Below are 12,758 nucleotides of genomic sequence, written 5' to 3' on the forward strand. Positions count from 1 at the left end.
AGAAATTATTCAATAAATGCCATCAATTACACAGTAACTACTAGGAATTATTCAGTAACTATTATGATTTATTTAGTATCTGCTATTCATTTTTCAGTAATTACAAGTAGCAGGCAGTATGGCTATAAAATTATCACATAATTTAGATGACAGTTTTGGTATATTTGTATATATTTGTATTGATGTTTTATGCATACATACTTTTTTTAAATAAAACTTAATAAAAGCTTAAGTAAGATTAACAATGTTGTTTTATTCTGGGATGTAACTTCACTTTCAATAAGAACCGAAGTCAATATAAAATATTTTTATTGAACGAATTTCTAATCCTAACGAGGTAAAAGTCATTTGCCTCATTTGTGCGTCTCTTATGCTCAAATTCTCATCTATGAGCGTCAGACGATGCTGGAATTTGGTAAATATTAGTCATCAAAATTATTTTTAGCTGAGAAGCTGCGAAGCCTCTGAGCTTGTAACCTGCAGCAGTGCCAGAAGTAGCTGGCCGAGCGAGGGGCGCAGCAGGCGGTGCCGGCTAGTCTAGAAAATACTAAGAAGTTAATCTGAAAGTTATGTATTATTATGTAAATTATATACTGTTATGTAAAGTTATGTACAGCTGGTGTACATTAGGAAGCAAACGCCATATGAAATGCTCACAATCACCAAACTTTAGCTGATGACTGTCATAAATAGTTGCGGTTAGCGATTTAATTGTCCTTTCTTGTTCACTGTACGCAACTATTAAAGTACAAGCCTAAAGCAGCCAAATTAGCTAATTAGCCATCTTCATTTCTAGATATATTTACTTAAACAAATGTCTACAGTTACACAGAATCATGTGAGCAAAGCTACATTTGTTTAAGTGAAAATAAACAAAATACACTCACTCTGTCAGCATACATGCTAAAAAAAGTTTGAATTAGCTATGTAGCTAACAAACAAACATTACTTGCGCTGCCCTGTAAACATGTTAAAGCACCATGTTAGAAATTTTCCACGATACGTCGCTTTGACTGTGTTTACAAAGATTTTTGCTAACCTGATTGAACACATTCTGATTATATATTAAGACTGAGGCTCACTCTGCTCAACAACCTGATGAAAATCTCTGTTTACATGAACACTACAAGTAATCCGATCCAAAATTACACACAATGCGTAGAGAACCACTTAATGTAGATGTTACCATGACAACCAGCATCACGTGAGTCCAGTCAGAGTGAGACGAGCAGCAGTGAGCAGCGCTTGTGTTTTTAATTACTTTAAAATGATGTCAGACTATTAAAGAAGGCCGAGAGGAAGACGTCGTGTTCTGAGACACATAAGCTGGACGTCCGTCCCACCGCCGTCTTTTAAAGATCAGAGCATAAACTTCGTCTCCTCTGCAGACCAGTTTCTGCTCCGCCATGCTGAACGTTATAAACTTTCACTATGATGTGACGAACATGATCAGAATGTACTTAATCTTTCCGATAGGGAATGTAATCAGATACAGGCGTTTACACGGATATTATTCTTCTATTTAACGGATTATTTACAGGATTACCCACCTCGTTCAATCGGACTATCTGACTAGTCTATTCTAACTAAGGTGTTTACATGGATGTATTCTATTCTGATTGAGCTTTTAGTCGGATTATTGATGGATTATCAAGGGGTGTGTAAACATGGCTAATAAGTGCATTTACTGCTTTCTTATATTTACATTTATGTGCCTCAACCCAACACACTCCATTCACATTCTGCTTGTTGCAGCATAATTTGATATCTAACAGCATAATTGATGCAAATCTAGCAAATCTAACAACAGTGTAAAATTATTGCACTCCAATAATTGCAATCATCTCAAATTACTGCGATTAGGCGATTATTCTGTAACTGTATCCATAATAGGCTTGGTCAGAAACACCTAGCACACCAGTGCACTTTGTAGCTTTACAGTTACAGACTATAAACCATCTGTTTCTACCCAGTTTATCAGCCCTGTTCTGCTGACCAGGTGTTATCTGACATTTATATTTTTGTTTTCTTGCTCAAAAAAGTTGATTCCTGACACAAAACAAATGTAATATCCCTTAAGTTTTAGCTTGGTTAGATCATATTCTTTACAAATCAAATAAATGCAATTAAACAGCAGTAAAGGCTGCTTTTTATCCATCCGCCTTAAAGGGTCAATAATGTGAGCATTTGCTGATGAGCTGTAGAGGACAGTCAAAATGAAGAGGGCCGAATGCTATAAGCCCCGATCCAAGGGATCGAATTCTCAGGGATAAAAACAGCACAGACGACAACAACAACAACAACAACAACGACGACAACAACGACGATGACGACAGCAAAACACATTAACACTCCTCCAGGTCCTTCCTGTTCCTGCTCCGCTCTGCCCCCTGTTAGCTGTATGCAAATATGTGCCGGAGAGCCGCCTGGCAGACGGTCACCACTAGCCAGACACTCTCTCTCTCTGTCTCTCATCATTCTCTCCCTCTTTCACTCTCTCTCTCTGTTTCCCATCATTCTCTCTCTCGGCCCATGGGTGACAATGGTGCCCTTGTGTCCTGTGTCCATTCAGCACAGTCTGGGTCACCCTAAGCACTGGGTCATCCCCCTCAGTGTGGGCTCAGGAGAGAGAGAGAGAGAGAGAGAGAGAGAGAGAGAGAGAGAGAGAGAGAGAGAGAGAGAGAGAGAGAGAGAGAGAGCGCACTTCTAAAATCTTTAATTTTATTTTATTGTTCAAAAATAAAATTGATTGTCTTAAACTGTGTAAACAAAAAAGATCTTTATATCTCCATCCAGAGCAGCGTCTGGAATTGAACTGAAACCCAAACTGAACTGAACTGAACAAGAGAGAGAGACAGAGCGAGAGAGCGAGAGAGCAAGAGAGAGAGAGCGAGAGAGGAAAGAAAGAAAAAGCAAGAGAGAGGGAAGAAAAAGAAAGAAAGAAAGAAAGAAAGAAAGAAAAAGAAAAAGCAAAAGAGAGGGAGAGAAGAGGGAGAGAGAGAGAGAGAGAGAGAGAGAGAGAGAGAGATAAAGTCAGCAACAGAGAATGAGAAAGTTAGAAGAGGAGATTGGAAAAGTGGAAGTGGGAGATCTTCTCTCTCGTTCTCTTTCACTTTCTTGTTCTCCTTTAGAGAAAATGATTACGGGGTAAAGTGGTAGAGTTCATGTGCTGTTTGAACAGTAATAAACTTCTAGTTGAATTCGTTGTGCCAGAGTTCCATACGCCGACCACGAACGTGCTGCGGTCTGAGAACGAGTTTCTGAACGTTTACTGAAACGCTGCGGTTTATATGACTCAAATAACCACAGAGGGTCCAGAAATGATCTGTTCTTCCAGTAAAAACGAATCCTGTGGGATAAAGAACCAGCTCGAGAGTCACAGAGTGGGCGGCAGCTACCTGTGCTGAGAACAGGACAACTTTCTCTCTCTCTCTCTCTCTCTCTCTCTCTCTCTTTCTATCATCACCTCAGGAGCGTGTGCAGGCAGATGTTTAACCAGCATGAAGACAATACAGCAACCTTCAAAAGTTTTTCTTTTCTTTTTCTGAAATTATTTTCATATTTATATGTGCGTGTGTGTGTGTATACACATACACACACACATACACACACACCTATATATATATTTATAGTTTGTAAACAAAAAATATAGTATATATATATTCTTTTACATACTATTATTAGGTTTTTTCAACATTTCTGTATAATTAACTTGCTGAGATGCAAATAACGCCATTCAGAGTAGTGTGTCGTGAAACGGTTCATACTAGAGAAAATTACACAGTCAGAATTGTTCACAGCGGTGGTGATAGGAACCAGACGTCTGAAGAGTTTAATGACTCTAAAAGCTCCCTCACATGAACGTTATAACCTGATATGGTTATGAATGCAGTGCATGATGTCTGAGATGCTGTTTTAGAGTTTTGGTATTAATTTTTTCCAGATTTTCCAGATCATCAACATTACATATAAAAACTCCTCCTATCACCACCACTGTGAGTCTCAACAATGAACCATCTCACACCAAAGCACTCCGAAAGACTCTGTTTACATCTCAATATATGAATTATTATACAGAAACTTGGTGGAATTCCCCTTTAAAAGCACATATAAACGATATCAGTCTGAGACCACGCAGCCGCGGGCGCACAACGAAGACAGCGGGTCAGAGATGGAAAAGTTTCTCTGGGCGCTTTGTTTGGTGTAAACTTATCACAACTTTTCCTTCAGTTCCCTCCGTTTTGACGTGTGTGAACACTCCACCTGTATTCGGGTCCGCAACAAACAGATGAACACGCTCTGTGACCAAATAAAGGGGATTTATCAGTAGAGCTGGCTCTCCTTCTCTTCTAGAGGCACAACGGCGCCGTACAGTCAGCATAACGACTGTTTTAATGGCTGACTCTTTAGACTCTCAGCATGAGCTGCTGTTAAAAACAACAGACGAGCCATAAAATAATAGAAAAGAGATGCGTTTGATTCCAACTCATGGATCGCAGAGCGGAGATTTGGTCGAGCATCAGCAGCCTGAGTGGTTAAACTCAAACTGATAAACCAATAACAAATAAACAGATATCAGGTAAGATTTATCATTATTGTTATTTATTGGACGCTAATCCAAAAGCCCAGTGAATGAGTGAGTGAGGTTTATTTCAAATGAATCACAAAAACCCTCAAAACTAGAAAGAAATCTCAAGACCAAACAGTTACTCTTTTGGAAAAGCCGGTGGAGACTTTTCAGTGAAAACGTGATGGACTGCAGCTCCAAATCACATCTACCTTGTACATTTCTATTCTTTTTTGCCTTTTTTCTACCTTTTTAATCATCACTACAACCATGCGTAATGTTTCATGTTTTTTTTTTTACCATACCTGCAAATTTTGCAAACCTACTGACAACCAGAAAGGCCAATCTGATCTTTTTCAGGCCCTATTTTTTAAGTTTTTCGGGGTCAGCATTTAAGGGTGTTTCACACTTGGGCCGTTTCAGCGTCTGAAGTGGACACCGCTGAGTCATGGTTTCTTTTGCATATGTGAACATGCCAAACAAACTCAGACCCTCTAAACGGCCCCAAAAACGAACCGAACTGAGACCACCTCTCAAGTTTGTAGTTTGTTTTGTGGTTCGATTAATTTGTACATTGTGAAAACAAAACGGCCCCAGTCCACTTTAGCTTTATGGTGAAGACCTCGGGGCTGACCGTACACACAGCCACAGTCTTCAGCACTTCAGCAGGTAAAACAGACCAAGGATCATTTATAAGGTTCTACTCAGGATAAAGTCTGTCCGTGATCTGCGACAAGACAGCAGCGCTGACTTATTAAAGCTGTAAGATGAGAGAGCCTGTGTGATTTTACCATGTTAATGGCTCGAGCTGGGCACGCAACGCAATTTTCAGCTGCTTATTTTAGTATGTATGTATGTATGTATGTATATATATATATATATATATATATATATATATATATATATATATATATATATGATTTTAGTCTTCCTGCGGGCCGCTATGCTTTGTGGTTATACACAGGTGGGCATCGGGGTGGAAATGATTAAGAGCCCCTGCTCTAAATAAACCTGCTTGGGCTACAAATCTAAAGAAATTTTGTGAGCTTTTACCACTTATCAAAGTGACTGAGCCTTGTGGCTCAAAGCTTACTGGTAAGGGCGTAGTTGGGGTTGTCCAGCTCCATGCGTTGCATTTGTGCTCCCAGATACACCTTGATATCGATGCCCTTTGCACCGGATGGTGAATTGAAGAAGCGGGATGGGATTTTGGAGGCAATATCGGGCTCCTCCCGGCCAAAGCCCAGGTTATAAAGGATCTCCTCCGGATCTTCTTCATACAGGTCCAACAGCTCCGAAACACTAAAAGAAATCAGAGGTTATGAGAGAGAAATGCAAAGAACTATGATTCAGAACGCTGGGAAGATCAACTGAGCTTTATTTCTACAGCTCTTTCTCTGACAGACACTGTCCCAAAGCAGTTTGTCCAGAAATCACCTAATTAGTATCACTGAGTAAGACAGCAGCACAAAAAAACTGCAAGACTAAGAACCAAGACTGAAAAGAAAAAGCTTCCTAAGAAGTCTTTACAGTGAGTGAACATTTCCTGATGAATGAGCCAACAGAATATCCGAAAGAGAACCACATAAAGGAGCATTCCAGCCTAAATCTAACATTTAATCTGCTTTTGTCGTGTCGGTATGGAACATTTTGTATCCCAGCCCTGCGTCTCTCAGCCTCCTCAGTCTGACAGAGTTCATTACTTTTACATTACTTCATTACTTCTGTCAATGCCTTATCACTACAATACCCATCATGCATTGCATAAACATGTTATACAACCATCAAGAATTTCAACCACTGGGATAAAGAAATCCTGACTGCTAAGTGTAGCCACTGATGGAGAAGCTAGACTTCCCAGCAGTAACATTAGCTATCTGGACTCATCTAGGAAGAAATTATTCAGTGGCTACAACAAAATACTCAGTATCTACTATGAATAATTCAGTATCTAATAGGAATAATTGAGTATATACTATGAATAATTGAGTATCTACTGCGAATGATTGAGTATCTACTACAAATAGTTCTGTATCAACTATGAATTATTCAGTATCTACTATGAATTATCCAGTATCTACTGCGAATAAGTCAGTATATACTACGAATAGTTCAGTATCCACTATGAATTATTCAGTATCTACTGCAAAAATTCAGTATCTACTATGAATCGTTCAGTATCTACTATGAATCGTTCAGTATCTACTATGAATCATTCAGTACCTACTATGAATTATTAAATATCTACCATGAATTATTAAGTATCTACTATGAATTATTCAATATGTACTATGAATTATTGAGTGTCTACTGTGAATCATTCAGTATCTACTATGAATTATTCAGTATCTACAACAAAATATTCAGTATCTACTATCAATTAATTAGTAACTACTATAAAACTAACATAAGCTTTTGATTTTAGAGAGTGAGGAATTGAAATGTGGACCACAAACAGACCTTTAGAGTATAGGGGGTTAATACCAGAAGTGTTAGGCCTTTAAAATACTTCAAATCATTAAAACAAGCTCAAAGAAATCAAGTTTTAGCCCCAAAGTCACCCAAATGCAAAAGTGGTGTTCCTCTGTCTAGAGGATCCCACACGACCAGCCCAAAACCCCTGAGCCCAAAGTGAGCACATGCAGAAAGAACAGGAGGAAAATGTGACCCAGCAGAGTCTGGTGCGTTTTTGGCTGCAGTGTAATACCTGGAGACGGTACCACTGCTTTTCCCTGAGCCGGTGGAGTTCATGCTCCGGCCTTTCTGTTTGAACTGGCTCCTCTTCTCCTTGGCTGGCATGCTGTAGCTATGAAGAGAGAGTGTTAAAGACAAGCACTCAGAAAAGCCAGCTTGGGATGAGTGAGAGAGAACGGTCATGGAGAAAACGGTCGAGAAAGTTTACTTACCCAGGGTCACCAGGCTTTGTACTGCTGTTCTGGAGATGATTGGCTGCAGAGAGAGAGAGAGAGAGAGAGAATAAGAGTGATGGAGAGAAACACAGTGACAATGAGCCCATCACTGACATCAATATAGTACTGCAGTAATACTCCACACAGAAAAATCTCCATTCTACAACCTTTCCAGCCTTTTCTTAAATACTCAAATCCAAAATTCGCCCTAAAGTTGCTTATGAAGCCAAAAACATCAGAGTCAGGGTGGTGACCCATGTCCCTCAGCGCTTAACGCTCAATAGCAGAATTATAAAGTTATATCCACTGACGTCTAAACCTGCATAATTTACTCAGGAACAGAAATGGGAGACTCTGGACATTAACCAGAGACTGTTTCAGAGATCTAAGCGTACACACCGTACACACACACACACACACACACACACACACACACACATTCTACCATTCACACACACTCTCTAGCATGACCCACACACTTGCACACATTCTCTCCAACACACACTCACTTACTCTCTTAGTGAAAGAAATTTAAACTCCAGTGTTCGGCTCCAGGAAAGTCCCCCCGCCAGGCGCAGGATAGATTAGAGCAGGTTAAGATGGAACAGGCTAGGCAGGCTTGGGTAGAGAAGCACAGAGCAGGCAGGCCTAGGACAGAGTACAGAGTAGACAGGAAGGGTAGAGTAGGGTAAAGAGTAGAGAAGTCTAGGCTAGGCAGAGAAAGGGTACAGCAGGGTAAAGTAGGATAAGCAAGGCAAGTCTAGGCTGGGTAAAGTAGGTTAGTCTAGGCTAAGAAGAGTAGGGCAAGGTGGGGTAAAGTAGGGTAAGGTAGGCTAGTCTGGCCTAGGCAGAGAAGGGTAAGGTAGGCTAGTCTGGGCTAGGCAGAGAAAGGTAAGGTAGGGTAAAGTAGGGTGAGGTAGGCTAGTCTGGCCTAGGCAGAGAAGGGTAAGGTAGGCTTGTCTGGGCTAGGCAGAGAAAGGTAAGGTAGGGTAAAGTAGGGTGAGGTAGGCTAGTCTGGCCTAGGCAGAGAAGGGTAAGGTAGGCTAGTCTGGGCTAGGCAGAGAAAGGTAAGGTAGGGTAAAGTAGGGTAAGGTAGGCTTGTCTGGTCTTGGCAGAGAAGGGTAAGGTGGGTAAAGCAGGGGGAGGTAGGCTAGTCTTGGCCAGGCAGAGTAAAGTAAGGTAGGGTGAAGTAGAGTAAGGTAGGCTAGTCTGGGCTAGGCAAAGAAGGGTAAGGTAGGCTAGTTTGGGCCGGGCAGAGTAAAGTAAGGTAGGGTAAAGTAGGGTAAGGTAGGCTTGTCTGGTCTTGGCAGAGAAGGGTAAGGTGGGTAAAGCAGGGGGAGGTAGGCTAGTCTTGGCCAGGCAGAGTAAAGTAAGGTAGGGTGAAGTAGAATAAGGTAGGCTAGTCTGGGCTAGGCAAAGAAGGGTAAGGTAGGCTAGTTTGGGCCGGGCAGAGTAAAGTAAGGTAGGGTAAAGTAGGGTAAGGTAGGCTAGTCTGGCCTAGGCAGAGAAGGGTAAGGTGGGTAAAGCAGGGGGAGGTAGGCTAGTCTTGGCCAGGCAGAGTAAAGTAAGGTAGGGTAAAGTAGGGTGAGGTAGGCTAGTCTGGCCTAGGCAGAGAAGGGTAAGGTAGGCTAGTCTGGGCTAGGCAGAGAAGGGTAAGGTAGGGTAAAGTAGGGTGAGGTAGGCTAGTCTGGCCTAGGCAGAGAAGGGTAAGGTAGGCTAGTCTGGCCTAGGCAGAGAAAGGTAAGGTGGGTAAAGCAAGGTGAGGTAGGCTAGTCTTGGCCAGGCAGAGTAAAGTAAGGTAGGGTGAAGTAGAGTAAGGTAGGCTAGTCTGGGCTAGGCAGAGAAAGGTAAAGTAGGGTGAGGTAGGCTAGTCTGGTATACAGTAGGCTGATTAGTATACGGTAGGTTAGAATAGGGCAAAGTTGGCTAGTCTAGGCTATGCCGCATAGGTCAAGTGGGTAAAGTAGGATAAGCGAGGCAAGTCTAGGCAAAGGAAGGGTAAGGTAGGGACACTAAAGCTAGGCTTAGTAAAGCAGTGTAAGGTAGGGACACTAGGCTAAGCTAAACAGAGTACGGTGAGGTAGGGACACTAAGCTAGGCTAAGCAGAGTAGGGTAAAGTAAGGTACACTTGCCTAGGCTAGGCAGCGTAGAGTAATGTAACGTACACTGGGCTAGGCTAAGCAGGGTACGGTAAGGTAGTTTCAGGCTACAGTGTAGACTCAAATATTATATAATAGACAACAAAAATATTCAGTTTTCAAATTTCCATGTGTTTCGGGAAACAAGACGTAAAATTGAATTTATTACATGTAAAATTTTACAGTGTAATTATCCGTTAGCAGTTTCTTATTCAGATTATTTTCAAATTTGAGGCATTTTGAAATGAAATGAATTTTTTTAGAACTTCATTACTTATGATATACAAATATATTAACATGATTCATTTGATAGTATATGTTATATTATAACAATTAATCCAAACTTTTACAAACTAGTCCCAAAACAGCTAAAACAACCAGTTGAAACGACCAGGAAATAAAGCTGTGAACTCCAGAACGGCAGCACTGGACTGTAAACTCAGTTGTTGATTATTAATGCCTTTTTTTCCAGGCTGTAAACACCACAGGGGTCACAGGGAGGACCTTCACACTGATACCACAGATACGCTATCTGATCAGCCTGGTGTGGGTGGAGGTTTTGTGTGTGTTTGTGTTTTGTACCACTCTTATGCAGACAATACTCAGCTGTACCAACCACTGAAACCTGGCGATAACCACCCCTTAAAACTGATTGTCGTTGTATCAAAAAATTAAACTACGGCCAGATAAAACTTTCTCCAGCTAAATTACGATTGTAATTCTCTCTAAATGAGAGTCAGTCAGTCCTCAGAGTCTGCAACTTACTAGAACAATGAAAACAGACAGCTCTTTGTCTTAATTTTGCATTTTGTATTTCATTTCATGTTCATCCTATTTTTCATGCAGTTCTTTTAGTGTTTTCTCTGATTAATTTGCTTCAGTTTGTTTATAAATGATTAGATTTCTACTTTTATTAGCTGTACAGCACTTTGGTCAACCTTGGCTGATTTAAAATGTACTCCAGGAATAAATTTGACTTGAATGATGAGTAAAAAACACATTTATTCCAGAAATACATGTTTTTTTGATGATGTTCTTAGGTGCTCAAGACTTTTGCACAGTATATGTATATGGGATATATTTTATTATATGCATTACACACACATATATATGAACTTACCCTCAGCACCCAAGGACAGGTCATCTTCAAAGCTGCAGCCATTCCTCAATGGTCCTGTGAAGAAAGCAGAGAATCTTCTCACTGTGCAAACTCTAAACAATAAAACATGCAGAAAGTATATCATTTACATGTTCTGTACTCAGAATCTCAGTGGTGCTCAGAGAGGCCATGCAGATATTTATACTTCCTAAACTGACGGGTAAGATGAAACACAAAGCTGGGCTCTTTCATTTATCTGCCAAGTCATCCAGGCCACTCTGGAGTTTCAGCTTACCATACAGTGAAATAAAATACATGCACTTACATTTGAAACAAACGCAGTAACCTTGATCATTTGGACCAAACAATATTTAAAAAAAAAAATGACATTAAAAGGTTTGTACAGTCACATAAGTTTGAACCTCCCACAGAAATCACAATTTGTTGATTTTCTAAATGCAAATAAGTTTCACATCCACAGAGAACAAACTTGAACATGGCATTTCCCAGCAATTCTTTTGCACAATTTCTAGTCGTTTGCAAAGTAACATTTGAGAAAATATAAGATGAAGAATTTTGCACAAGCCACATTTTACATTTATTTCTTTCTCCAATATTAACTCTTGTGTGGTGTTGGGGTTTGTGGGACCCATTTTCAATGAAAAAAAAATGCAGATCAACCCAGATTTCTTGTCCTTTCCTCATTTTCTGTGGAGAACATATAAAATAATCCATTTTAAGTGTCTTCACTCTGTTCACCCCCCACACATTTATAGTACAGTATATAGTATAGTATGTGGTGTTGGGTGAACCTGCGGGGAGTAAAAGTGTGGAGGTGCTGTGTCCTTCACTCTGTTCTCCTCCTACATGGCCTGCTGTTAGAGTGTGTGTGTGTGTGTGTGTGTGTGTGTGTGTGTGTGTGTGTGTGTGTGTCTGTGTGTGTGTGTGTGTGTGTGTGAGGGTGGACAACATGGACAGGCTGCTGACTGGCTACAGCTGCTAAAGGAGAACCCCACGCTGGACACTTGTGATATTTTAAATTGTTACGGCTGTACTGATTTAATAAAGCAATAATGTGGTGGGTCCACCAGACCACTGAGTAACAAACACATCAACACCACACAAGTGTTAAATTAACAGTAATTGTGCATTAAAATGTGCAGAAGTGTGTCTCTGTAGAGAATGTGTCGCCTTATTTTCACTTAGAAAAGTCAACAAAAACTCTGCTGGGTTTCCTACAAAACATTCTGAAAGAAAGAAGATTCCTAAATGGTAGAGCGAGCATCAGTCTAAACACTCTCTCTACCACGTATAATGATCTAATATGCTTTTAGGAAACTTTGCCCTGGTAATTTGACTAGGGCCGCCCAAACTTTTGTTTATGACTGCATGTGTGTGCACATGCAGGAAGCTATGAGTAGGAAAAAAAATAAAGGTACCACAAAGGGTTCTATGTGCAATGTCACAGAAGAACCACTTTGGTTCCCCAAAGAAGCTTTCAATGATTATTCTATAGAGCACTGAGATGTGTGAGTCTTAAACTGTCAGGCTTATTAAATACTAAGGCTTATTATTCAGTAACTACAGGGAACTTCAGTGGAAACTGGGTGAGCTGTTCTTATAGAAGTGTGTAATAAAACTTTGGGCCCACCAGCAGGTCCTGGCTATTTAAGGGGTTAAAGAACCTCCACGTAATGCAAAGATTTGAGGAAGAACCCTTAAATTGGAAAAGAACCTTTGTATTATGACATGGTTCTTTAAGCTTTTAAAAGGTTGTTCACACTCACATTTCTCTTTTCAAACATGGCTCTTAAGGGAACCAGAAGTGGTTCTCCGATCATATTGCTCAAAGAACCATTTCGCTGCTGTGAGAACAAAACCTTGCATCTCCATTTTTGTCAATTTTTAGTTTTTGACATAATTTGAAAATGCCTGTTGCCTTTTACATTGTGTATGAATTTCATGATGAATGGACAGAAAGAAACAGCCTAAAATTACTTTGACAAAAAGTCTGGTTCCATTGACTTACATTAAAAGTAAAGTA

At 40.4% G+C, this 12,758-nt stretch overlaps 1 protein-coding gene across 4 annotated transcripts in view; it reads right to left on the bottom strand.

Annotated features, from left to right (window-relative positions):
* The window catches only part of itprid2 (ITPR interacting domain containing 2), a 109,463-nt gene that overhangs the window by 29,705 nt on the left and 67,000 nt on the right, over positions 1 to 12,758 (bottom strand). For all 4 annotated transcript variants that reach the window (XM_036577205.1, XM_036577215.1, XM_036577231.1 and 1 more), the window contains 4 exons: positions 10,736 to 10,789; positions 7,474 to 7,516; positions 7,275 to 7,373; positions 5,661 to 5,869 (listed from right to left, as the gene is read on the bottom strand). In XM_036577205.1, the coding sequence (XP_036433098.1) occupies positions 5,661 to 5,869; positions 7,275 to 7,373; positions 7,474 to 7,516; positions 10,736 to 10,789 (405 nt within the window). The remainder of the gene's footprint in view (positions 1 to 5,660; positions 5,870 to 7,274; positions 7,374 to 7,473; positions 7,517 to 10,735; positions 10,790 to 12,758) is intronic.

Source organism: Colossoma macropomum, unplaced genomic scaffold (genome assembly GCF_904425465.1).
Source record: "Colossoma macropomum unplaced genomic scaffold, Colossoma_macropomum, whole genome shotgun sequence".
NCBI classification, from domain to species: Eukaryota; Metazoa; Chordata; class Actinopteri; order Characiformes; family Serrasalmidae; genus Colossoma; species Colossoma macropomum.